This window comes from Lagopus leucura, unplaced genomic scaffold (genome assembly GCF_019238085.1).
Source record: "Lagopus leucura isolate 7727_CA_CO unplaced genomic scaffold, USGS_WTPT01 Super-Scaffold_100004, whole genome shotgun sequence".
In the NCBI taxonomy this organism is placed as follows: domain Eukaryota; kingdom Metazoa; phylum Chordata; class Aves; order Galliformes; family Phasianidae; genus Lagopus; species Lagopus leucura.
The window spans coordinates 38,265,188-38,292,857 of record NW_024962264.1 but is presented as its reverse complement, the minus strand read 5'-3'; the positions used below and the strand labels follow the sequence as shown (position 1 = coordinate 38,292,857).

The window sequence follows — 27,670 nt, the reverse complement described above, 5'->3', positions numbered from 1 at the left end:
GAAGAGGGGACTCATTCTTCATTATTACAGGTACTAATCCCAGCAGGTTTGCATCATTATTCGATGAAAACATCCCTTCTTATTGTTCAAAGGTGTAGTCAAGGGGACTGGTATGAAAGCCTATTTTCTAAAGCAGTGTCTGTGCTGTGGTGCTGGGAGCGTGGCTATGGACCAGCCTTCTGTGCAGCTAGCACTGCTGTGTGCAGCCTCAAGCCTTCCATTGCCATGGCAAGGCCACTCCCTTTTGGAACACTCTTTCATGACAAAGGACCGCCTAAAAATTGTTTTATTCTAGAAGCGCCTGCCCAAATGGCAAAGGGTGCCTATAGTAGCCGTGTTTGAGTCATCTCCTACAATTGTGCTTAATTTGCAAACACAAATGGACCTGGCATTTGATGTGCTGTTCAGCAGACTGATGGCACGGCCCGGCTTGGCTGGGATGCTTAATAACCAACCTGAGGTGAGGAGTCCTCTTGCTTCAGCCAGGGGAGGTCTTATGGCCACCACAGCCCAGCTTGTGCAGTGCTGTCTCCTTGACCAGGACTTTGCACTTTGCAGTCTCCAGCATGGATGGCTATTTATCTATCCATGGCCAGCATGCTCAGACATGACTCGACCCTTGGCAAGTAATTGATATGCCCACAACTAAAAGCTCAGCATGGCATCTCATGTCCTTGGCCCTTCCCTTCATCCCCTTCTTTCTTCTATTCAGAACATTTTTTTCCAGCAGCAAAGGTTTGCTCAGAAAGTTGCCTCTCAGTAGTGGTACACGCAGGAAGGTACAATCAAATGCCGTTTATAAAGTATGTCAATTTGTGAGATTAATGGAAGCAAAAATTTTCCTCGTCTTTTCCTCTTCTTTGTAATAGGTGTGCTTTGAATACAGACACAAAGCGTTTCTGGTAAAGGAGTTGGTATCAATCTTTGGCAGCTGCGAGGCTGTTCTCTGCAGTTATCAGTATGAGAATTCATGCAAAATTGTCAGAGGCAAATAAGTATTTGCTACAAATAGAGTCTATGGAGAGATTGCTGCTTCTTTTAGTGTATTTTGAGACCACAATTGCTTTCTTTCCTAAGAATACTTGAACTTGGATGTCTACTTTGTTGGGAATAGAAAAGGCTGTCAGTAAACTCACAGCTAATCCAGGCGGTGCCATTTTTTGTACCCTGAGTGGCAGACATCAAATCACTTCCTGTGTGGCAGGAATGACATGCAGCCTCAAATGCCAAACCTGCCAGCTGAGAAGCAACTGAAAGAAAGGGGAATGGCCTTTCTGTCTCTGCATGAAGGAGTGCAAGCTCTGCACAAGTTTAGGTGATGCAGAATTGGTTAAGGTATGTTACCCTATGCCAGATCCCCCCAAAATACACAATGGGACACAGGAAATGCAGGGATCTCCCAGCAGATTTGAGTATGAGGCTGAAGAGCATGTAGAGAAGCAGCCAGCCTAAATTCAGCCTTGTTTTTATACCTTCCATCTCCTCTGGCTGAACCCTGCTCTCCAGGGACATCTTGCCATAGGAAATATTGGCCATAAGATTATAGCTGAAACAGCTGGAATTTAGGTGGACTAAATATGCACCTCATTATTCACCTGGGGAATAACTGGGGAGTAACCAGCTCACGGTAAATTCGTGCTCCAACTTGCTGAGTACTCACTCAAGCCTTCAGAAGTTGCCTGCCTGACTTTTTTTGGCCGATGCCACAAGTGCACTGGTAGAAGTGGGAAGCGGTTATTACAAAAGATTTAGTGTGCATGCTGAGAGTACACGTAAGTGAGCTTGCCTCAACAGACAAAATAAATGAGTGTGAGAACATAATATTTCTGAAAGCAATTGTAAGGCTGGAATCATTGCGGTGAGATAAAGTTTTAAGTAGATGTTACAGGCAGTATAGTTTATCCCATAATGCCTCAGAAAAAAAACATCATCATCAGAAAGCAGCTCTTCTTGCTCTGGCATTTCAGTTGAGGTAGCATTTACGTGATAGTTAATGTCTGGAAACTTTGTGGGGAGGTATGTCTATGTCTGCAGTTGGGACAGACTGTATCTTCATTAGCAAGTGGCGCAGCCAAGCAGGATGAGATATGCAAAGCTCAACAGATGCTGAGCACCGATCTCAGCATTTCTGGGAGCTGGAGATTATTTCTCTGATCTGCCTATAATGTGGTCCTGTGCATTAGGTGCATGCCAGGAGTCCAGTTTTATTTCATCTGCAGGAGCCCAGTGCTGTGCAAGCTCCTCGCAGTGTGCCCCAAGGCATGGAGGAGATGGAGAGAACTGTGGGATTCCCTTCAAAAGTAGGAAGAGGGGGACTCCTTCTCTGGCACCCACCTTAATTCCATCCATGGCAGTGACTTACCCTTGCTTTGTCATTTCCCTCTCCAACAGGACTCAGAGCCTTTCCCTTGCTCCCCATGCAAATGGAAGGGGGCTGAGAGATTCTCAGCAACTCCCCTGATCACCTCTAAAGCCAAACATCCTCAGTGTGCTTTGCTGTACAAGCTGCAGAAAGACGAGACTAAAGAAACCATCTCTCTTATTTAGCCGTTCAGAAATATAACTGTAAATTGTGTTATCATTTTGTCGATAAACAGGGCTTGCAAAGATTTCAAATAAATAATGCTATGACCCCAGGGGCCTTATTGATTTTTTAATAATTTTGAAGAGAAGCCACTCAGTTTCCTGTTTGCTGACAAATTCTTTGCTCCCCGAGGAATTCCTATTGAACGCGCATTAAAGAGAGGATAAAATAATTCCATGGAAATCCAGAAAGAGGGCTTTCTGCATGGACTCTGCTCAGCAAATGGGTATTTAACCTCTGACTGGTGACGACAGGTCTCCTTTAGCTCTATTAGATCAACAGCAAGCTACTATAATTAAATAAAAAAACTGTTTAGAGCCTCACCGAACATGTCCTGGGAATTAAAGCATATGGCAGGGATAGGGAAAAAAGACTTTCCATATGCTAATGACCCTTGATGTCTGAAATAAATTAGATCCATTAGAGTTTATGCTCTATAAAAGAAAGACTTTAAGCACTCCAAAGTTAGTGACTCGAGACCGATTTTGGCTTAGAAATTCAATCTGCCTACTTAGTAATTCTTAGTAAGGCTCTGGAGGAGACAGAGGATGCAAAATCATAATTCTGTGCTGTATCGGAATTCTAAAGTGCCATCAATTTCTTTTCCTTTTTTTTTTTTTTTTGTTTTTTTTTTTTAATTAAACCATTTTTCATGCTTCCTTTTTTGTTCTCCTCATTAATTTGATTTTGTTCCCATTTTTGTTTAATTTCTTTCTTTTTAAGGTTTCATTTATCCTATTTCAACTGAACAGAGAGCCCAGAATGAATATGGATTTTCTTGTAAGTTAAATGTTTCATTTTACGTTCCTGGACATTAATGCAATGCTGTTCCTGGGGTCATGCTTTAGTGTTGTGCCAGCTCTGTGTGCCTAGATGCCCCAAAGATGGATTGGGCAAATGAAGCTGCTTGTTTGACAGCAGCTTCCCTATCAGTGGGCTGACACAGGCTGATCACAGCCTTTCTACCTTGGGAAAATGGGAGAAGAAGTTGCAACAAAGGTAGAAAATGGAGAGAACGAGCCCTCTCTCTCGTTAACGTTTCCTTAGCAATTGGAAGAAGTGTGGTGGAGGGATAACTTTGCATTGAGCTGTAACTCAGAGATCTGCTTCCTGAACCGCTGGGATGTAAGTCCTGCTGTTTTGAGGCTGGCATGTTGAAAGTTTCATAGCCAGAGGCTGATGGACTTTGATCAGTCCTTTTCAACATCTGCCAACTCTCACCTCTGTGCTGGAGGGCAGCTTAGCTTAAATTACTAAAAGGTGGGGAGCAAAACATGAAATAAAAGTGATTTCACATGTTTTAAATTAACAAAAATGGGCTGCTAAAAAGGTCTGATTTGATTTTTCATTTTCTTTTTTTGCATTGTCTCTGCTGCTGGGATTTTTCACTTTGTAGAAACACATCAAATTTTGATCATGTATTCAGGCCTTTTGGAAAAAAGTCTAGTTGATAATGATGCTGGAGATTACCCTGAAATTAGTGCGGAAGATACGGTATAAGCAGCTAGTAGAAATATCAGAGCCATTTTCTCACAAGACAGCTGTAATAAATCTGGGTTCCTTTTAGTAAATTACCACATTATTTCTCATGCCTGCTTTAGCTTTTATCCAAATACATATGTGTTAGTGCCAGTAATGAGAATTCAGTGGTTGATTCTTTGCTTTCCTGGACATTTTTTAAAGGCAAAAGAAAATGGCTCAACACCTTATCAGTCAGAAATCACAAAATACATTCTACAGGCATTCTGTAGAAATTGGACTTTTTTGTGTTGGTTTTTTTTTTTCCCCTTAATTAAAAACTAAGGCTTCTGAAGTTTAAAAACATGTGACATGATCTTCACTAATAGATAAACAAATACTAATATTATGATGCTATATCTCGAAGACATACTGTTTTAGTTCATAGGGTGAATTTGTTTCATGAGACTAACTGTGTTATGAGTGTTTTGTTTAGTGCTTCATTGCCTGGGTGCTAGATAGATGAACGAGTAGATAGGTAAAGAAATAGAACACGAGTTAAAGAGAAAACAGAGATCATTTCCCATAAAAAGGGCACAGACCTTTATAGCTTTAGAAATGGATTTTAAATTAACCTATAAAAAGGTAGTAAATATCTGCAGGAAACGGGAATAATAAGAATGTATTTCCTCAAAAGACCCTGTGAGAAGCGCATTTCTTCAAGGTTCTTGCCTCTCTTCCTCTAGCTGCACCTGACTCGGATGATGTTGCTCTCTACGTGGGGATTGTCATTGCTGTGATCGTGTGCCTGGCTATTTCTGTGGTTGTGGCCCTGTTTGTCTATCGCAAGAACCACCGTGATTTTGAGTCAGATATTATCGACTCGTCGGCGCTAAATGGGGGATTTCAGCCTGTTAACATCAAGGCTGCAAGGCAAGGTTAGTTGTCACTTCATTCCATGTTGACCAATTCAGGGGGATACTATAAGGATATGGTCTCTAGGGCTATATGAATGATATCTGCAGGATGCCTGTTGGCACTTCATAAATGAGAGAAAGATTATATCCATTTGTTTCTGATGGTCAAGCACTAAAAACCCGCAGCAGCTTTTTTCAGATGTGCTCAGGAACATACAGCAGAGGAATTTAACTTCTGAAGGGAGAATGTGAATGTGAGAGTGAAACAGACATTTATAAAAATACAGGTCCTGCTCAAATTTACATCAAAGGCAAAGCTAAGACATAAACTAGGGAGGCAGGATTAATTGCAAGAGCAATATTACAGTATATATATAATGCCATCACATCTGCTTCCCTTTTACTTCACTAATAGCTTCTTTTACTGCGCCCTATCTTACATGCATAAATAGTGCATAGTTAAAGAAGTACTGTACCTTCAGTGGACAATGTAAAAGAGGTTGTGGTGTAATATCATTTAATAATTAACATTTTTATCACTAGTACATAATAGATAATTTCCATGCTTTGGTGTCCAGAAAACAAACAGTCATATGCTAAGGCTGGCTCTTTCAAGGCTCACATTTAAGCTGAAGAGTCCTTTTCTTCCAATAAGTGCTTACGAAAAGTAAATCAAAATAGAGTTGGGATTACAAGAGAGCTGTTATAAGGAAGGTTAGCAGAAGTGTCGTTTTCTGTGTGATGCAGGTACTAGTTCTACACTGTCTGGGAGTTGTGGGCACGAGGACTTCATAGCTTTGTTCTTTCTGCTAATTCAGAAATTCTGTTTTTATGCCAGTTTGAGAAATTCCTTAATGAATCTCTTAGCATTTAAGGTAGGAGTATTAATTAATACTATTATATCTATCTATTGAGCATGTAAAACACCTTGCCATGAGGCTAGGCATATCACACTTGAAATCTGAGCACAGCCTGAAAAATAATGCCCGTGAAAAATCCTTAGAGCAGAAATGTACTGTAATTTTGTATAACAATTAGATTGCAGAGCAGTTCAGGCAACACGTGCCCTTGGCTGTTGCTAGATACAGGTACCTAGAAAAGGTATGAAGGTCAGTTTACGAGTACCTGGCATATCTTAGCCTTTGGTATGAGCGGAACAGAATGCAAAACCAAATCATTAAGCAGAAGAAAGTCGTCAGATTAGAGAGGTAATCATAAGCAGAATGGTTCTTCTTTCTCATTTCCAATGCAGACCTCTTGGCAGTGCCACCAGACCTCACTTCTGCTGCAGCCATGTACAGGGGTCCTGTGTATGCCTTGCATGATGTCTCAGATAAAATTCCAATGACCAATTCTCCGATCCTGGACCCACTGCCCAATCTGAAGATCAAAGTTTATAACACCTCTGGAGCAGTCACCCCCCAGGATGAACTCTCTGACTTCTCCTCCAAGCTGTCCCCACAGATTACTCAGTCTCTGTTAGAGAATGAGACATTGAATGTGAAGAACCAAAGCCTTGCACGGCAAGCAGACCCATCCTGCACTGTATTTGGGACCTTCAACTCCTTAGGGGGCCACCTAGTAATTCCCAATTCAGGTAAGTGCTAGCCATATTTCAAAGGTTTAAGTGGAGTTAGCTTTCTTCTATACAGAGAAAAACAAGGTCACTCCAGGGAGTTTGCCTTTTCTCTGGTCAAAACAAACAGATCTGTTTTATTCAATCAGATTAACTAAAATATTTCAAGGTTCACTTTCCCAAAATCCTGGCTGCCTTTTTAACAGAATGTTACAGGGCATTGAAGTGCTGCCAGTATTTTTCCTATGTTAAGATGTTTTTAAGGAAAGCCATGCTTCTATTTAGTTCATAAATGAAATGTTTTTATTTAAAGTTTTACACCTAGATGCTCTCATGTGAGACCATATAGCTCAAAGTCTCACAGCTTCCAACTTTATATCTTGTGTTCAGTTCTTGGTCATTTTACAGCACAGTGCCCAGACCAAGAAAAAACTTCCTACCCTGTCTCTTGCTTCTTTACTGGATCCTTTTTTGTTCACTGATGTTATGGAGAAAGCAAAGCATCTGACTGACATAGGATTAATTTGTTCCTTCCAGGATAAAGACCTGTACTGCCTAGGATGCAGCCAAAAGTGGGCCATAAGCAGTAGTACTCCTCTTTGAGGAGCAGTGTCTCCTTTTCACATAGAGCCTAATTGGAAGCTGAACTGCTTAAAGATATCTGGTACAGACTACTGAGCAATGTTGATAATTCATGCTATACTATCCTAGATTTCACAGTTCTCTAAGCTGCAGCTGAGAGTAGACATTAATACTCAGGTTTCTTATGCTGTGGTGTTGAATGGTTCAGCAAAGTCTATTAGTCATATTTAACTCATATATATTAATATCAATTTGTAAAGAACTGTAATCTCTTCAAAATTATTAAAACAAGTTTTGGAAGATATATCAATCTGTCTACCACTCCTGCATACGCCTCTGAGCTGCTTCTAGATGAACTTATGTATATCCTCCTAATAAGACGATCAAAGTCCTTCATGTACTCTACACCTGTCTCTACATCTGAGAACATGCACAGGGATGTTGTAACAGTCATGTAAGGAAACAAGTCAGAAAACCTTAATGGAAAACACTTTCACAGCTGATCTCTCCCATACAAAGCCAGCTGTGGGACTGACTCCCAGTACAACCCTAGTACATGGGAGGTTACTGGTGTAACCAAACAAAGTACACTGAAGAGGAGAGGGCCATGAAAGATTTTATAACTCTATTGTGAGTATACATATATGGAAATAATCTGCCTATAGGTTTGTATTGAGCTACGTATTCATAGCTGAATTCAAACCCCTGCCAGTGATTCCCCACTAGCCCGCATCTGCACAGACAGCTGGCAGAGCCATGTCCAGCAGCGTGACACAGAGTTCCTGAGCTATGTTTGCCATGCAAGGACATGACCTCTGGTTCCTGGGGATCTCCTTGCAATGTAAGAACAGAATTTTGCAATTGATCAGTCCTGAAAAGGGCAGAGAGTGTAGTTGCACTCATTTTTCAAGGTTGAATATCTAAATTTTGAGCCATTCCACAGAAGCAGGCACATTCAAAATACCAAGAAGCCCCATTTTGTCTCCCTGGTAGTCTAATTAGAAGCTGAGTGCATTAACAAACATGATGCCAGTTTCAGAGCCCATCTTTCAAGAAACAACTAGTTCTTGTTGCTTCCTGGGACAGTACTCCACTGTCTTCCTTTCCTGCTTTTAATTAAATAGGAATTGCCTAGGGAGATATATCCTGTTACAGCTGCTGGAAAATTTACTCGGAGTTGTTCCCTTTCCATTATTTTACAAGGTAAGAAGCAGTGTAACCATCTGTTTGCTCTTTAAATAAAATAAGAGGGAAAGGAAGAAAATCCTCTTCTCTGCTGCAGCATTTCATACTGAGGCACAAGAAATGCCGGGGCTGCAGTAAATGCTTTACCTCCAGAGTTGCTAAACTCATTTAGAGCCCTCTTGTGAAAAATCTAGCATTGCAGATGTCACCTACTGCTTCTCCTGTTGCTCCTTTTCAAAGGTTCACCTGGCTTTTTTTTTCATATATTTTTTCCATTTTATCTTTTTTTGTCTCTTCTGTTTGCAGGAGTGAGTTTGCTGATCCCAGCAGGGGCTGTTCCCCAAGGAAGAGTCTATGAAATGTATGTGACAGTCCACAGGAAGGAGAGCATGAGGTAAAATGTACTTGCTGTGCACAACTATTTGAGTGCATTAATGGAGGGGAAGAGGGCGTGGAAGAAAATGTAATAACTATAAACCTGTGATAGTTTGCTTATGCAAAGCCAGCTATGTTGAAGTTATTTGATGACCTGGAGATAAACTTGGGCAAAGATGACAACTCTACATAAAACCAGCTCAGACTTTTGCTTTCCTAATGAAGAACTGCATTCTGCAGCAATCTCTCAGGTTGGAGGATGCTGAATCCAAGCCAGAAGCACAGAAAGTAAGTCAGCATGAAACCAGTACAGTGAGAAAGTGTGAGGTAATGTCCTAGTAAAGACCCATTCCATGAGGGAGAGAACAGAGTAGCAGGGTGACAAATTGGCTCCACAGAGGGACAGGTGTCTGACCACCTGCTTTGCAAAACCTCCTCTCCTGTTGTAAGGAAGATGAATTTGTATTTTACTATTCATGGGCGTGACTCATCCATGAAGTGATGAAGACAGAGCCACCAGAGCACACCATGCCATGGGCCACCCAGAGCCAGCAACTAGATAATCCCTTTTCTGCTTGCTGACCTCTATATGCACACGTGGCTGATTCATATTCCAGGACTCAATGTCTTTTGAGTGATCTGGCAGCCTTGACATAAAAAGAGTTTCCATGAGGATCAAGATACCATTTGAAGCAATTTAGTAAAACCTTAATGAAAAGGAAGGTGAGATCTTAGTCTGCTGATTGGACTCATGAACAAAAGCTGGATGATTTGGAAATGGAAAACTAAACAATCATTACACAGTACTTTGCCTCTTTGTCCTCCCCATAGCTAGATACGTTTTTTGGCTCAGCCCTTTAATGGCTTTTATAGTGTGCTAAGCCACATCTGTTAATACGTTGTGTGATATTGAACACTATTCTTAAGCTTAGTAGTCTTTCACCCATGTAAAAATAATCTGCTTAAGGAAGAAATAAGTAACATACCCCCCTTGCACTTTTGCATACATTATTCATGTCTTGCTCTTTGAAAATAGCTAATTGCAGCTACAGAAGAAGAGTTTCTGTTCATATTTAATATTGATTGTATTCCTATTACTTTTGGCTGTGTTTTAAAGAACCTTGCAAACAGTACTAAAAAGGAGAGAGGGAAAAAATAATGAAAATGAGAAGGCTTTCCCCAATACTCAACTCACCTCCAAATCTCTCTCCTTTAAATATCTAATTCTTCCCCTAAAAAACTGTTTCATTCCCAGCAGGAGCTGTACATGCAATTATTTTCTTTCCAGCTAGCTATGTAGAGAATCCCTAACTTTTTATTCATTCAACTGTAGACAACCAACACTGCATGCTAGCCTAGTTTATTGGCTTCAAAGATCATAAATCCTTTTCTGTGTGCTTCATGATAGCTGTTACTCAGCAGGTTACACAAGGGGTAGAAATATAGGTCAGTGTTGGGAAATGCATGTTTTGGTGCCATCCACCAAACTGAGCACGCATGCTGAAATACCTCTGCAAAAGTATGGAAAGGTGTGAACCCTCACTTCAAATGAAGATTTTGTGAAGTGAGCAGAGGGCAGGCTGCTGTGGCCATAGCTTATCCCATTGTAGCGATCATTGCATCCTGAGCACATGGACCCAGATCCTTCAGGTTCCTGTATAACAGTTTTTCAGCCCCCCGTCCAGAACACTATGAAAACCAACCTCTTCTCTGACATTTAAAATGGAGCTCATCAGCTCTCACCCAGGTCACTCTGATGTGAATAGTTACCAAAAATTACTTAAACACAGTGGAACTGTAATACTTTCCCCTGTTACCGGTTCCTCTTTCCCAGATGCCCACAGGCAGAAAGTGCTGACTGGCACCAGCACCCAAGTGTAGTGGGATGCTTCCATGGCATTGTGCTGCCAAATACTTTTACTTCCCTCTCCGCCACAGAACTGCACTTCAGCTCTTCCTTCTGCCTGTATGGGCCACAGATGTTGCTTCGTATAATTGGAGTCATATGGGTACCACAAGTTAGCATGTGGCGTAAATTATTTTTTAAATCTGTTACCATGCTCTCACAGCACTCCAGCAGAGAGCGATAGTCCACAGTGAGGACTCACTGCAGACATTTGCTTTTGTGGCCAAGCAGTAACTGGAGTGTGTTCAATAAAACCTTGTGAGAGCTGATATTTATTTTCATGTGCACTGTGTAAACGTGCATGGATTGAAGAACCCTATTGTGCGTTGATGTAGTTTGAAAGGGCACAGATAGGACACTGTAAAATGGAAATTATAATCCTCTTGATATATAAATGGCACTGAGGCAAGAATGTGGTCCTCATTGCGTTAGCCTAAGTAAAACCACTGAAGCAGCAGACAGGCTCTCCATCACAGATCACAAACATATCTTCAGCGACTTAAGATTTAGCTCATACTTTCTTTGTAGAAATACAAGACAACTTCTGAACAGTCAAACTGAAACAGGAAATCTATTATCCCTCAGTCCTGCAAATTCCCCTTTTCTTTTCCTTTGTTTTCCTAATCCATTTCTCCAGTTAGTCTCTGAAACCTGTAGTACAGAAATTTGAGAGATTTCACAACCCAGTAACATCACACATTATGTTGCCTCACAGGTTGGTAAGGAAAGCTTTCTGAGATACAGCATTTATTCCATTTTAGATCTATAGCAGAAATGCTAATTCATGGCCTGAACCAGTGATTGAGCACCTGGTGAGAAGGCAGGGCCAACCCAGGGGAACTCAGGTGCATATAATGCATATAATGCACCTGAGTGACCAGAAAGGATGGAGCTAGCATTTGTCTCTTCCCAGACCCTATGTATAGGTTGGTAGTGGAGGTATGGGTATCTTCCTGGAGATCCCTGCCTACCAGAGGTTTTCTAAAGGTAAGCGGTTTTTCTTCCTTTGTTTTTGCTTTTTTGGCTGCTGTATTTGGGCTTGTTCTCATTTGCTGCAGCCTGGGCTTGTGTCACTCTACTATTATTGCTGTGCTTTCCATCACATTATAGTATTTCTGCATCCATCAAAGAGTGTGAGCACGCAGTTTGGCCTAGAAACATCCTTCTGCAGGTAATTGGGGTTCTGATAGCTTGCAATAGGGGCTTCTTTGAGACAGTTGTTTTCTTCAAGTGTGTGTTAGTGTGAGTATGGCACAGTGGGTTTTTTCTGTTCTCAAACCAGTACTCTAGCAGGCTGTTTTGACTAATTCTCATTCTGTTTGTCAGATGGGGCACAATGGATTGTAGGTGGCTACCAGGCACTGATCCCTTTGCTGGTGTAGGAGGTTTGTGTTAGTTTTATGAAGAAGTTCATGTGCTTTAAGAAGTGACTTACAATGGGGAAAAGGATATCTATGTATGAATATGTTTCTGTATGTACATATAACTTTTTAAAAAAGCTGAAAAAATAGGAAGGCTGAGAATATTTCACTCCAATCAGACAAGTTTCTGTCTTGAGCTCATAGGATCAGAACTAATCTCTGTTAGTAATAATAGTTGGTCTTCCCCCTTAGCCTGGGGCAGTACCAAGTTTGAGATTTGCAAGAAGGAATCCCTTTTTGAGCTGTAAAATAATCACACTGCTGTGACTGCTACCCAGCAAGAGGCTGTTCCCTTGAGTAACTGGAAAAGCCTAGGTATTACGCAATTAAGGATTGAATAGCAAGAGTATAAAGCTCCAAACTTCAGGGATTTCTTAACTGCCTCAGGTTATGGAACAAACATGGCTCTGTGCTAAATTAGGGGAACTCTGTGCTTCCTATGGAGACATCTAGCACTGGCCTGTGTCTGACTCTTGATGGGCCACTGTTCTGATCTCGTATGGCAGCTTCTGTTTCCTATTTGAGCCGCTGCTGAGCTCAAGCTCACCTAGCTTTAGACGGAGGGGAAGAGGAAGAAAATTTTTCATATCACCTTCCTGGGAGGAGACTGAGAACAGATCTTATCAACATAAAAGATATCTGAAGGGCCAGAGTCAAGTGGATGGGACCACACTCTTTTTGTTGTTGGCCAGTGACAAGAGAAGGGGTAGTGGTCACAAACTGGGAATACAGGGAGTTCCATCTGAGCATGAGTAAGAACTTTTTTACTTGAGAGTGACAGAGCGCTGGAAAAAAAAACTACACAGAGAGGTTGTGGAGACTCCTTCTCTGGAAATATTCAATGCCCCCTGCCCTTAATTTCCCATGAACTCTTTCCTATGCAACCTACTGTAGGAAACCTGCTTTAGCAGAGAGATTGGACTAGATGATCTTCAGAGGTCCCTTCCAACTATCTGTGGTTCTGCAGATTTGTGATTCCTTCTGTAGACAGACTTTTGGACAAACCAGGAGGTCATTTGAGATTATTAGATTTGATACTTAAGAGGGAGTATGTGTTAAAAATAAAGACCCTTCAACAAAAGGAGAAATAAAATGCCTTTCCTCTGACTTATGGCTAAGCTGTGTGGAAGGGCTACCATCTGTTGCTGCAAGTTAACCATGCTGCTCACTGCACCATTGTAAGCTTCCTATTTCTTGGAGAGTTGTGGTCCTTGCCTGCAACATCTATGCTTGGTGCCAGGAAGCCCGCTAACGAGTGAGGATTTCTCTGGTTGTGCTCACATCTGCTCTCTGACAGCTACCTTAATGAAAACCGTCCACCTCATTACAGAGAGTCGGTTTCAAATGAGCAATCTCATTAAGAACACAAATTTGATTGTGAAAGGACTGGATGTAGTGAATAAAAGTTTGTTCTTTTTAAATAAAAGTTGACTGTTCTTGATGAGCAGTGCAAGATATGGAATGAGGTCTAAAAATATCTGAAGACTTCTCACTTATTCTTAGTGTCTTTTAATAGTAATGCTAGATGAAGTTGAATTCCACACTTGACCAGGTCTTTCTAAAGTAAAGGCAGCTTCCATGACTGCGGTGAAGTGAGTTTGGAGTCATACTGACACAGCTGAAAGCCTAATCCTATCTAATAACTAATCCAAAGACTGATAAAAGTCAAAAGTGAGTACACTTGGATGATTTTGTTTTGTGTTTTTTAATACAGTTCTAAACCTGTCTGCTGATAGGTCTTTTTGCTTTGGAGGAGCTAAGTTTCTTTCTCTGTGTTGTCCCCTGAGTCAGTGTGTGCTAGATCTTCAGTGATCTCTAACAGAAATCACAGTTCTTGGTTGCAACAGTCGAGGCCTGACTTCGATAGTGCTGCATCACCTGCTACAGAAGAAAGAAGAAAAATACTTGTAATGAATAGCTGCACAATAACCTGTCTTCAGGGAAACTTGTTGTTTACTACCCCATCAATTAGTGCTGGGTTTATGCCTTGAAGCAGAAAGATTAATATCTCCTGTATAATATATCTTGTCTACTGTATCTGTTTTGGTCCTCATTAGCTATAGGAAGGCATAATCCTTTTGTTTTAAGATGGAAATTAAAAACAATGAGAAATAAGGAGAGCTCTGTCAAGAGATTTGAGTTTCTTTCTTCATTTCAGTTGCCACAGGGTGACTCTGCTCTCTGTGGTGCTGCATGGTTTAATTCCTCCAAGTTTCAGGTGTTTATTTCCAAGCTCTTGACACAGTCCCTGAACACCCTGCTGCCTGCAGTCATGTTAGAGCTGTGTGGGAAAGGGAATAGCAGCTCTGTGTGCTTTGACACCTCATCCCCTACTGCCCCAGAATTCAGATTTGCTTTTTGCAACCATGTCACATTGCAAGGTGACACCTGCTGTGTTGCAGTAAGTTCACCCAATGTCTTTTCCAATTTCACTGTTTTACCTTACCACTAAATACAAGTGTTTGGAATTTGTTTCAGTACAGAAATGAGAGCTGCTGAATGAATTTTATTTCCCACCAATAGTTTTATCTTCAATCATTTACATGGTTTCCTGTCTCCCATTGCGTCTCGCAATATTGTCTTACATATTGCTGTCTGTAAATTTAATGATTGTGCTGCTATTTACATTGTCTTCCACACTGTGAGTAGAAATCTTGGCCTCGCAGCAATAAGGGAAAGGTTTAGCACTGACTTCAGCAGAGCTGGGATTTTACCTATTAAATGACACTTACCCTCGTTTCACACCACTTGAGAGATTCTCCACAACTCATTATTATCTCAGCTTCTTAAAGCTTTAAAGTGGCTCAGATTACTTGCAGTCTCAAAATTGGTTCAGGCTTTGGAGAGCTGAGGTGGGTCAGCATCTGCATGAGATGGGCTTTGGAGGCACTGAGACCAGCAGCATACCAACTTGGAGAAAAATACTAAACCTTGCTATTCTTTTCCTTTTCCTGTCTATGGTTGTATTCACTTCCCATCTCCCTAACTGTTCAGTCTGCAGTGCCTCCTAACTTCATCTTCTGTGCCATCGTTTATACTTGTGCTAATCAGATATAAAATGCTGTAGCACAGAATCATGCTCTCCATCAGAGTCCTAAAATTTAACAGCTAACAAAATTTTGTCACGGAGCAGTGACTAAACTTAATTTCACTTCGAGACAACTTTCAGCTGTGTGATTTATCAGTACACTATTATTTTAATGACCTTTTGGCTTTTTTTATTTTTTTTCAGCTGCTTGCATCAGTGCTCAGATTCTTATTGATTTTAACTCATTTTTCACCTAGAAGACACGGCATGAATTTTTTACATCAGTCATGATATATTTTCTCCTATATTCTTTTTGGCTGCTGGGCTTGTAATTCAGTCTGCAGGACTATGATAATTTGTATTTTCCTTCCTTCTTCATGGGTCAGTATTCCTTTAGATGAAGTTAGGTCAAACAGATGATTAAGTCTATAGCTTGTCATTTCTGTAGCTTTCCAGATGAATATTGTAATTTTCAAAAAACTTTCCCATAAGACTTAATATTTTTTAATAACTTTCTTGAAACTGCTTGACTTATCTGCACAAGAATGCTCAAATGTATGTTAAGGCATTAATGAATACACTCCATTGTAAGCTATTTTTAAACTACTCATTGTTTCTTATAAAAACAAAACCTGAACCTAAAAATTTTAGTCAAATTTCGCTCAGTGATTTATTCAGTCCATCCTTGCAAGAGAAAAACCTCTGATGTTAGCCTGTAATCCAGAGATCAATATAGCCTGCAACAGGAGCTGAATGGATGCTTTAAATGCATCATTTGTCTTGTTAGGCTAAAACAACCAGTGTAATTCATGATAACCATACAGATTGTTATATTTTGGGTTTTCTTGAAAGACAACTACCACAGCTGTTTGTTTCCAGCCCATGGCTTTTTAATTGTGAAGTCATTAGTAAACTCATCAGTTAATTTCCTTAAGGATCCTCAGATGTGTATCATCTGGATTTACTAATTTGTGTACATTTCAATTTTTTCCATCTTTTTACATTTTTCTAAACTGTTATGAAACCCGCAATGTTTGTATGAATGAGAGACACTCTTCAAAAAGGCCTTTGTTGCTTTTTAAAAAAGAATTTCTCAAAAGTTTCTTTCATTTTCTGTAGGATTAATGGATTATTCAAGGTGGCTTAAGGTGGGTAAAATTAGGATGTATCTGTGGATTAGTTAGGATGCCTGTGAATGTATCTGCAGTAGTCAGAGTAGGTGCAATAAATTCAATCTCAGTTCAGCTTTTGTCCTGATTTGACCTCCTTGAGAATATTCCCTAAGATCACAGCTACTTCTTGACTCTTTCTTTTGGTTGATGCAGACTTGCAACAGTACTTACTCTTGTCTCAACTAATCCCCTTAAAATAAATTGTGATGTAAACAGAAGTGTTTGCAAATGCGCTTGAACTGAACCGAGCGGAAGATGCAGGGTCCCATGGGCTGATCCTATGCCCAAGTGCAGATTTCACTGAACACTTCTTAGCTCTTGCTTGCTGATTTCTGGATCATGAATTTGTCCTCTCTGTTTTTCAGGAAGGCAGCTGATGAGGCACATTCAGCTGTGTTTGTCATACACCAGATGTCAGGGTAGTTAAAGTCACTCGTGCTTCCTCTGCTTCAAACTCCTCAGCATTTGGGATGGGATAGCTCACACATGCACACAGCCATTTACAAACCACACTGTAAGAGCAGGATTTTTGCTCTTTCTACCTAGCTTAACGTATCTTTTTGCCTTTCCCCCCTATTTCATGACAGACCACCTATAGAAGACAGCCAGACGCTGCTGACACCAGTGGTGAGCTGTGGCCCACCAGGAGCGCTGCTGACACGACCCGTTGTGCTGACCATGCACCACTGTGCTGAGCCCAACATGGATGACTGGCAGATCCAGCTCAAGCACCAGGCAGCCCAAGGACCATGGGAGGTGAGTCTCCAGGCCTCTGGCCTCCACCTGCTGTGCAAGATGCCTGCTGCCGCAAGAAATGCATTCCTGGGGCAATGGTGGGGCAAATGTGCCATGAAGCATAGTCTTCCTCACAGGATTTGGCGCTCCGGGTTTGGGCTATGGCGAACTATAATGCTGAAAGCATTGGGAGGGAAGAAGAGGTAAAACAGAAAAGAGCACTAGAAAATCAGTTCTGACAATTCTAGAAACAGAAAATACTTTTTACAGAATACTTTGAATTTTCTTTGTTTAATGTCTTTCTTCAAGAGCAAGACAATAGTGCTGAAAATAACACTTCGCTTCAGCATCAAGACATCATCTAGCTTATTAAAATGGATAGGCCTTGTCTTTCTCTTCGTTCTACCTCATAAGATGCTGGTGGAGCATGCTTTGCGTTCAGCTTATGCAGTCAGCAGATCTCCACACCCCATTACCTCAGGGAGCCTCTACGAATGTTCCTTGGCCATGCAGGCTTGATGGGAGCCTCTACCAGGAGGGTGCCCTGGGGCTGGGCAGCATAAGCACCTTGCTTTCTAACTGGAGCATGATGTGATGATCTCAGCAGGGCTCAATTCAGCTCTCCAGCCCATCTTCTGGAGAACTTTGTTGCCCCTAGGTGCCTGCTGCCAGTTTGGTCTCATAATTAATTTGGCAAAGGCAAATTCTACTGGCAGGTTTTATGAGGACAGGGTGGCTTTTGAAGGCTGGCAGCTGCCAGAAGTGCTGTGTCCAGCACAGCCTTTGCAAGGTCTTGCTTTGTTGTCTGCCCATGGCACCGACTCTCTCTCACGCAGCGCACACCGGCCTGTCTCGCCAACCAATATGCACCCCACTGGCCTGGCTGTTGGCACCACATGCATGTTATTTGTGCTTGGGTTACTGGCATCTCTTCATTTTCTACTGTGTCCTTACTGCCCTTGACAGAGCAGTTGTGTCTGGTGCCAGCGCTGTAATCAGCATTGCAGCACCTTGTCTTCTGCTCTCCTGAAGGACAAAGATTCTTTCCAACCCAAGTCACTATGTGATTCTATGTATCCTGAATGCCATAGGCCCAAAGCTCAATTCCATGTTTCTATTAAGCCCAGACTGCTGCAGACTTCAAGACAATGGGAATGAGGCAGATGGGGTGCAGAGGACGAAAGCTATACAAGAGGAGGCTACAATCCACTGCAGACCTTTTCTTTCTACTTTATCTGAAAACTGCTCGAAGCTCCTTGAGTTGTGCACAGGGTGCTGCATGGGGTTTAGTGGAGAAGGTAGCAGGCAAATTGTTTTATTTTGAGCTGTTTGCATTCAGGCTGTATGTATTTTCATTCACCCTGCAGTTTCATCACAGAGGATTATTCCAATGAAACAGCAGGTGATATTTCTTGTAGTTGTGGCATTTGGCCATTGTAAGGGTTACTTCCTTTCCTTGAGCTTTTATAAGGCCTTATTTTCATGCTTAGGAAGTGAAGGGCAGCTATATTTGTTCATATTTTTTTATCTGATTAAGATGCAGACAGCAAGGACTTTGAGCATCACTGAGACTTGAAAGAGATCTGAAAGGATAGCATCTCTGAGAGGTCAGGCGATCTAATATGGCCTTTTTCTCCCTTAGGATGTAGTGGTGGTTGGGGAGGAAAACTTCACCACTCCATGCTATATTCAGCTGGATCCAGAGGCCTGCCATATCCTGACAGAGACCCTCTGCACGTACGCCTTGGTAGGACAGTCCATCACCAAAGCAGCAGCCAAACGTCTCAAACTGGCCATCTTTGGACCACTGTCCTGCTCCTCACTGGAGTACAGCATCCGCGTCTACTGCCTTGATGACACACAGGATGCCCTGAAGGTAGTTGTTGCTCTCATACTTGCTTTTTCTCTCTCTCGTGACAGCAGTGCAGTGACAAGACGTTCTGCTACATGTATTTATTTTCCTAGATAATTTTTCTGATGAGAGCCTGACAGCAACTGCTGCTTTACAATTTAACCTTCCCACGCTGCAAGTTGGTTTTTGTAAAGGGATCACATGTACCAGACTGTTTTCCACCCAAGAGCCTTTTTTCCTTTGTTTACCTGTATCATATCCTGAATCCTAAGATTTTTGCATTATTAAAGGGCCATAAGGTATGCCAGGCTTCATTCGTTATTCATGTATTTTTAATGCTAAGTGCCAGATCCCCAGAGATGGGGAAACATATAAATGCCTCTTTGTAAATAGTTGATAATGATAAAAGAAGCTTCTGGACTGTTAATCACTGCCTGCTTTCATACTGCTTCATTACACCTCTTTGTGTATAGTATTTTGTGCTGGGAGTTCAGCACCAAAATAAACCAAAGCTGTTGCTTACTGCAACTGTATGCTTTACCCTCACTGCATAATTCTGTTGTTCTCATATACACACGCACTCCCTTCACATACAGATGAGCAGATAGATAAACATGCTTCCTTTCCTCTTTATAAATGTGTATTTATACAGATGGTATCTATAATAGATTCACTTATAAAATATGTAGCTCCAACTGTACGTGTAAGAATGGAGGTTATTAAAAGGTATTTTTTTTTTTTTTTCCTTTAAGCATAGCTGATGTGACTTCCTAAGTGCTTTTTTAAAGCAGGACAAGTTCACATCTTGCCTCTATGCAGAGACATCCTTATGCTGTGCACGGGTTTGCTGTACCAGCACTGCATGGGAATTGTTTGGGCATACGCCCCAGAGGCTGGCAGGGAGATGCTCTTGCTTTTCAGCTCACCCATCTCCATCATTGCAAATGGCACAATCCCTTTACATCCTAAATACTGCTAGCTACCAAGATTCTGCCTGGGCTTTGTTAGTGGGATGCTAGGAGTATTTTCACTATAAATAAGAAAATTTTTTTCAAGGAAGTGGAAAGCATTTTTTTTTTGTACTGATCATGAGGAAATGCTTTGAAAGCCATCATGGCTTTGCTCTTTGGTGCCTGTGCTGTGTAATATGATTTTCCAGGAGTCCTTCCAGCCTGAGGGAATAATAAGTAACTGGGCAGAGCCTTGGACAGATAGTGATTTGAGTCAGAGCTGGGCCAATCAAATTAGGTAATACTCAAGAGCTATTGGCTTATTTCTAATAGACTGCAGGAGGCATTGCAGGGTAACGTTAATCCGATTCAAAGAGACAGCTGAAGAAATCAGGAAGGGCATGGGTAACTGAAAGCCATCTTTCATGGGAGAAGCTGCGATCAACTTATAAGGAGAGGAGTGGACCAATTATTGGGTTTTCTACTGCAAGTAGCCCTCCAAAGCAAGCTTGTAATTTGGTGAGGAAAGGGTTGCGGAGAGAAGTCAGATAAACACTGTCATCTGGTACTTATCAATCCTTTTTAATTTTCTATTTTTTGGCACTTTAACCTCAAGACTGAATGGCTATGCACAAGCTGCTGCACACTCTATTCAAGACAAAGATAGCTGAGGTTTGCATGACTAGCACAAGTATTTGCTGGGCATAAGCTCTTTGGAAGCTACAAGTTACATTTTTTTCTGGAAATAGACAATTTTGGGAAGGAAAAGGTTGTAACAAAGAGAGGTCAAAATGAAAAATGTGAGCATGGTCATGGTTTTGGCTGGAATGAAGTTCATTTTCTTGTTTGGTTTATTAGGGCTGTAAAGCCAAACAGCCCCAGTGCTCTGGCCATGAGGAGAACCGTGTTGTAGGCTATGGTGTCTAGATAGGATGCTCATAAAATTATTTCTGTGGAAGAGTGAGTGTTGTGATGTCCCAGAGCCCTAACATCCTTTTTAAGGCAATTAGAAAGGGCTGCCCAAGCTAATCTGTTGTGAAGAAATCCTTCTGTTTTATTCCCATTTAATTCACATATAGCTTTGAAATTGAGGTGACTGAGCTGTCTGTGGTGATGGTGGCAGAGCACTGGGCCCACCATGGGTAAATAAGTTATTTCAGGCTGTAGCAGGGTGGCTTTCTCCAGTATGCTTCATGCTATGCAATAACAAAAAAAAACCACCACCATAACAGGTATGCCATTTTCTCTCAGTTATTTAGTGCATATTCATCCCTCTAACAAGGATGCCTTCTTGCCTTTGCTTGTTTGTGCTCCTTTAGTGAGGAAGCTGTTTTCCAACACAGGTTGTAGCTGTGCTGGTGGTGCTGCTGATCACAGAATCACAGAACTGTAGGGGTTGGAAGGGATCTCCAGAGATCATTGAGTCCAACCCCCCTGCCAAAGCAGGTTCCGTGCACCAAGAGTAGATGTCCTTTGTAATGGAGTGATGTCCTATGCAGTTCCCTCTCTTGGGAAGGAAGTAGAGCACAAGTCCTGGCTCACAAGGGCCGAGAGTAGTGATGGAAAGGATGGTAGTGGCCCTGAATTAATTAGCTGAGCCAAATTGGAGAATTGTGGGCTGCTTGGTGTCCTCCACTTGGTGGAGCTACAGCGAATAGAGGTGGCTGCTAATGATGGGATATCAACCTCAGACACAAATTTGCAGTGCTGACATCTTTGCCCCTGAAGTATCGCAGCCCTGGACTGACCACAGGTGGGGAGTGAGAGCCTGCAATTAGCACACACAGTGCTGCCAATCTTCTGGTTGTTCCAGGGCGGTAATTTGGATGTAATGAAGATCTATAGTAATCAGATAATTACTATCGATTGCTCTTTAGATGTCTTGACGAGGTAATTATGGGGCACTGGAACTGACTCATTGAAATAACCTTAATCTAAGAGGTTTCCTGATTCTTTTTCTTTTCCTGTAATTGCTGATAAGCAAACATTTTTGCTTTGGGATCTCTCAGGAGCTGGGCTCACTGGGAGTGTGGGCTTTTTGTTTGTGCTAACTAGATGCTGAACTTGATCAAGAGTGGCTGGTTTAACCCTTAGCTAATAGGAGACTCCTTTAGTTAGCCTGGGCTAGCAGCCCAATTTCATGTGCCCATGTGTTCCTGGTGTGTGTTCACTGTGTATGTGATTGGCTTTCGCTACATGAGACTGCTTGTTTGGCCTGCTCTTGTAATTAAATATGACTGCATTTGGCTGTATTTGTTTCTGATGAAGCTCATGCAGCCTTTGTACTGACTTCTTCCATGTGAATTACAATTTGAATGTTTCTCTGTCGTCAGTGGTCCACTGTGATCTCATTTGTTAGAGACATATCTTTGTTTTAAGCTGCGGAAAATGACCACACTCTTGATTTACTAGCTTTTAGTTACACATTCAATATTTTGCTGACCCTGAATCTAGGTATTTGTATATACAAAATGCTCAGTCATAGCGTCTTACTTTCATTTTGATTCCATCCCACTCAATGGTTAGTCTCAGTAAGCACCTGTACCCAACTCTATCACGGATCAGTTTGCCAGGAGGCTGTCAGTTTCAGGACTGCCACATCCGCATGTCCCATACCATCAGTACCTACACAAACAAGAGCGTTCTGATACAAAATAGTAAAGGTACATTAGATGTCCAGTTTGCTGAGCTGTGGAAAGGGTGAATATATTTCAGTATTCAAACAGTACATAGCATCTTTGCATTCAGTATAGTTGCATGTAGTTAGTATTGCTGCTCCTAGGATGAATCAGGTAACGGTGTATCTCCCACATGAGTCAGAGAGTCTGTATCCCTCCTGGGTTCTACTGTGTGATGGGGGCAAGAGGATTATCTGTAGATCCACTAGTGCTATTCATAGGGAAATGTAACTTCATGCAGCACCTGTGTACATTTTCACAAGTAGTTACAGCATCTAAATCAATCAGTCTGGAAGAACCAGCAGACCACTGCTGGTGTCTTGGTGCTGTCCTGATGCGGCCTGACCTCTTTCCTCTTCTGTTCTCTGTACTGCAGGAGGTCCTCCAGCTTGAGCGGCAAATGGATGGACAGCTGTTGGAGGAACCAAAAACTTTGCATTTTAAGGGAAGTACCCACAATCTCCGCTTATCCATTCATGACATTGCCCACTCTCTCTGGAAGAGCAAACTGCTGGCTAAATACCAGGTGAGCATCACAAAACATTGGATCCTAGAGGCTTAAAGAAATACAGTGACACACTGTTTGAAGAAAACCAGCTGCCAAGCTGTAGGACCATGGATGTTTTTTTCCCTGGACTATCTGCAGTAGCAGCTGCATGGAGCTCAGTTTCCAGTCATATAACATCAGTGCCCTGGTCCCTCAAAGTGTTCCACTCCCTAGGGCCATGTTAATGCTGAGCCAGTCCTCAACTGAAATGAGACCGTGGAAAATAACTGATATTTATACTCTATTCCTTTTTTTTCTTTTTTTTCCTCCTGCAGGAGATTTCTTTTTACCACATCTGGAGTGGATGCCAGAGGAACCTGCATTGCACCTTCATGCTGGAACGATTCAGCCTCAATACCCTGGAGCTCGTCTGCAAACTCTGTGTGCGACAAGTCGAAGGAGAAGGGCAGATCTTCCAGCTCAACTGCTCAGTATCAGAGGTAAGAGGCATTGGTATGGGAACACGGGAGGACTGAGGAGTTATAGCCTTTCCCATCAATGACTCTTTTGTGCTTCTTATTTTCCTCCTGATTGTTGAGATCATTGGAAGAGAGAGATTAAGTTATTGCTTTATATCTCTTCTTGCATTTTCCCTTAGTTTTTCTCTCTACCCTGTCATATGGAATGGAGTACCCTGCTTCAAGGAGGGAGGAGGGCAGTAATGGTGTCCTTGATTATTCGTTTTTCTCCATGGAGGAGCTCTTTGCCTAACATTGCCTAGCACATCTCATGAAGCACCACATGTTTCTGGCTCCTGGATAGGATGGTCTAGTTGCAACAGTCTTGTCCCCCCAGACTTCGCTACTGCTGCAAATCGCAGTTATTATTTTTGACAGTTTTTCTTTTGCTGACTGACATTTTCCAGTAGAAAAATGATCATAAGTTTTGAGGCACCTTTGCCATAGCTGAAAAATTTTAGCTGAGGGTGAGTGACACACTCAGGTGTGAAGCAATGTTGACATCAGTGTTTGTGTTGATGGCTTTTGTAGCTACTGGATCTCAGATGTTGTCTTCATTTTGTGATTCACTGTCATCCCTTAGATGCTGCTAGGCCAGCGCAGAGGAACAGAGTAGAACTGCGTTATAAGCTCTATATGTCAGAAAAGCAGAGTAAGTGAGCTGTTGCCCTGCTCAAGGGCTGCTCCTTTCTCTTTACAAAGACCTACTGGACAAAATGCATTTAGGAAATTAATCCACCTCCCACAGGAAACCTCAAACACATCCTCATCTTTTATTGCATTTATTTGTTATTTATTCTCCTAATCTACTTTCAGTTTCATCTCCAAATCTCTTTGGAGTTGCCAGGTGAGGCAGCAGAGGAGGCATTTTTTTACTGCACAGTTCTGTGTCACCCAGACATCAGTGGCTGCTGGTTTGGGGAAAGGCTGGGAGGTTATAGATAAAAGTTGTTGGTACTGTAGAGCCATGATGATGTGCATCATTACCCATGACATTTGCTTGGTTATTAGCTCCATTTTCAGCTGGGGACTATACAGCATTAAAGACAGATGGTGAAACAAGTATCATAAACAATTACTGTAATAAGTGCTACATTGAGGTAATCTCTAATTTAACCTAACAGAGAAGAGAAAGAACTGAGAGTAACTTTAATGAAATGCAAATACAGACTATAATCATCTTCAGCTGCTTTTGTGTAATAGGGCCTGGTAATAGATTCAGGGGGAACAGAATAATATTCATGTCTTGTGCAGTGATCCCATCCATCAGGGATGAATAGAAGGAGTGAATAATACTTCAGTTATCAAGGCTGCCCATTGCAAAATTGCTCCGTGTTGTTGACACTGAGTGACGTGCCCAACCCAAATGAAGGCCAAAAGAGTTTGGGATGCTAAGGGCTGGAATAAAGTGCTGGATCCTTAAGCAGCAGTGAGTCTGGATGTGGCAGCAGTAGCATATGAGTCCTTCTGCAGCCCCTACTGCTGGATGAGAAGGAGGACAAAGACAATAGCTTGTGGCCTAGAAAAGTGGGCTTGGCGCAACCAGTTTGCAACGCAGGACATTGCCTGATTTTTAAGATGGTTTTATGAGGCTTTCTCAGCAGTCAGTTTGACATGAAACAACTGGACAGCTCAAGGAGAAGCAAATAAATTGACATTTAAGGATGAATATTTTGCTTCCCTCCAGTAGAGGCAGGAACAAAATTGTTCTCCTCACTTCTGTCAGCATCACCTCAGGCTGGTCGCACTGCAAATGAGAGCAATTGAAAATTCAAACAGGAGATGTGGAATGAGAGCAAATCACTCCTGCTTTTTTCTGGGCTTCTGCCCCAAATAATTAACCAGCTCTCATTGACTTCTGAGAGATTATTATTTCACCCAAGCTAGGAGAGCTCAGTACTGCCCTGGCAGTAGTAATTTGCTCTGAAATGTGACAAAGTGCTTGATATTTATTTAAAGAGAATGATTAATTAAGCTGTGCACAATGCAGTCTGACCGTAGTAATCTTCATCCTCCAAAATAAGACAACTAAAAGTCTGATGTCTATCTAGAGCTGGCTCTTTTCCAGCTAACAAATGCTTGATTGACAGAGTGCGTCTGCTCTTCTAATGCATGCAAGTAAAAACACTGACTCTTAGAGGATACACTTCTGTGATCGCTTATGCATTCAGCAACAAAACCACTGTATTTTGTCTCTTGCCTTCCTTTCAATATCAGGAACCCACTGACACTGATTATCCCATCATGGACTCAGCAGGCAGCATCACAACAATAGTTGGGCCCAACGCTTTCAGCATCCCACTCCCAATAAGGCAGAAGCTCTGCAGCAGCCTGGATGCACCCCAGACCCGGGGCCATGACTGGAGGATGTTGGCCCACAAGCTGAAACTGGACAGGTGAGAAGGGTAACAGACATGTTGGGAATGCAAAGCCTCCTTGGAGGTAGGTGCAAAGGGGCTTCATGAAAACCTTGCTGAGATGAGTGACAGAAGGTGTAACTTCAGACTGCTCAGAGTAATCACAAAGTAGATGAACACCCTGACTGGTGATGGGGATGGTCTAAAGGGGTATGAATTCATGCAGCTCAAAGAAACAAATCTCCTTTTGGCTTTGCAGGTACCTAAATTATTTTGCTACAAAATCAAGTCCCACCGGAGTGATTCTGGATCTCTGGGAAGCCCAGAATTTCCCTGATGGCAACCTGAGCATGCTGGCAGCAGTGCTAGAAGAAATGGGACGACACGAAACCATCGTTTCTTTGGCAGCAGAAGGAAATTACTGATGCAGCCTTGGCGTGAACAGGAAGGACAAATACAGGGAGCGGTAATGCCCCATTATTGCAAGTGTTCGAAATGAAAACCCAGACCAATGAGTTACATAAGAGACATTTCAGAGAAGAAAGAAAGCAAACAAACAGAGAAATATACAGCCCTGACCTTCACATGTGCTCTCCTTGTACATTATCACAGGATCTAAAAGAAATCATGCAAAGTTGTACCTTGAAAATATAAATCAACCTAATGTTCCTCTTGGCTTGGCTGTACACTGCTTGGTACAGGATTTTACAGTTTCCTAGGAAACGCTTTTTATTGCTATCCAGATATATGGATAAACTTTCTTAACAATCCCAGTTTCTATGGATGTTGTTTACATCAAATTCTGGACAGGGGTAAGGAGACTGTCCATGGCTCTATATTTTTTGTTCAAAGCCATTCTAGACAAGGCTGTGGACAGTTGGTTGTGGCTATTTCAGATTATTGTTTTCTGGTGAATTCAGATTTTGGCTACAATTCTGAATATTGATTGTCTCACAATGATCCTCCTGTCATTATTCTGTTTCCTAGACCTACCTGTAAAAAAAAAAAAAAAAAAAAAAAACCAAACAAAAAAAAATTATCAGTGTTTAAGAGGCATGCATCTGGAAAGCAGGTACTCTGGGTGCTAAGCAGGAACACACATACCATTCCCATCTTTTCCCGAAAGGAGCCCCCCACTGAGCCTTGGTGGAAAATGGCTGTAAGACAGTGGGACTATAGGGTAGGAGTCAGTTTCCAATTCAAAGTGTAACAAGACCCTTTCTACCACTTTGCATATCCAATCCCACCATATAGCAATTCAGAGTGGTTAGGGGGAAAAACAAACAAACAAAAAAAGCCTGGAAAAAAAAAAAAGAGAATTTGCTATGATAATTATTTACTTATTAGTATCTAGTGCAAGGATTATAGTTATTAATATTATTATCATCATTACTTTATTTGTAGTTTTGTCAGCAACAGGATAAGTTGTTCCCATTTTTATTGAACCTACTGTCCCCTTCCTGAAGGTCTTCTAAGAAGCTTTCCTCTATATGCTGTCCATTCTTCCCTTCTGTCCGTCATCCCTCCAGAGACCTCTGCTAGCAAAGAAGGGGTGGTCATTCCATGTTAGCCTTGCTGTGCATAATGCTTGATGCAAAAAGGGTATAAAAACTGGTAATGCTTCACTGAAGACAGTGATCTGAACCTAGTGGGGATGTTTGGCATCTGCCTAGTCTGCTAGTACTCCAAGAAACAATCTGGTTTGTAGATGCCTGCAATGGTGCTGCTTGGCCAGTCCCATCCAGTCTCCCAAGCCGAATACACAGACCCTCTGGTTCAGAAGAACAAGTGCAAGGGTATGGAGGCACTGATGCTGAGTACCTGATTTGTGTGTCCACTGCATGAGGCTCACTCAGCACATCTCTTACTCTCCTCTTGAGCTGGAAGCC

At 41.9% G+C, this 27,670-nt stretch overlaps 1 protein-coding gene across 1 annotated transcript in view; it reads left to right on the top strand.

Moving 5' to 3' along the window:
- The window catches only part of UNC5C (unc-5 netrin receptor C), a 232,752-nt gene extending 206,198 nt beyond the window's left edge, over window positions 1–26,554 (top strand). The window contains exons 8-17 of the mRNA XM_042871720.1: window positions 3,308–3,364; window positions 4,789–4,980; window positions 6,212–6,556; window positions 8,609–8,696; window positions 16,792–16,960; window positions 18,582–18,815; window positions 22,796–22,945; window positions 23,242–23,406; window positions 25,642–25,820; window positions 26,041–26,554. Coding sequence (XP_042727654.1) covers window positions 3,308–3,364; window positions 4,789–4,980; window positions 6,212–6,556; window positions 8,609–8,696; window positions 16,792–16,960; window positions 18,582–18,815; window positions 22,796–22,945; window positions 23,242–23,406; window positions 25,642–25,820; window positions 26,041–26,206 — 1,745 coding nt within the window. The 3' untranslated portion in view covers window positions 26,207–26,554. The remainder of the gene's footprint in view (window positions 1–3,307; window positions 3,365–4,788; window positions 4,981–6,211; window positions 6,557–8,608; window positions 8,697–16,791; window positions 16,961–18,581; window positions 18,816–22,795; window positions 22,946–23,241; window positions 23,407–25,641; window positions 25,821–26,040) is intronic.
- The last annotated feature ends 1,116 nt before the right edge of the window (window positions 26,555–27,670 follow it).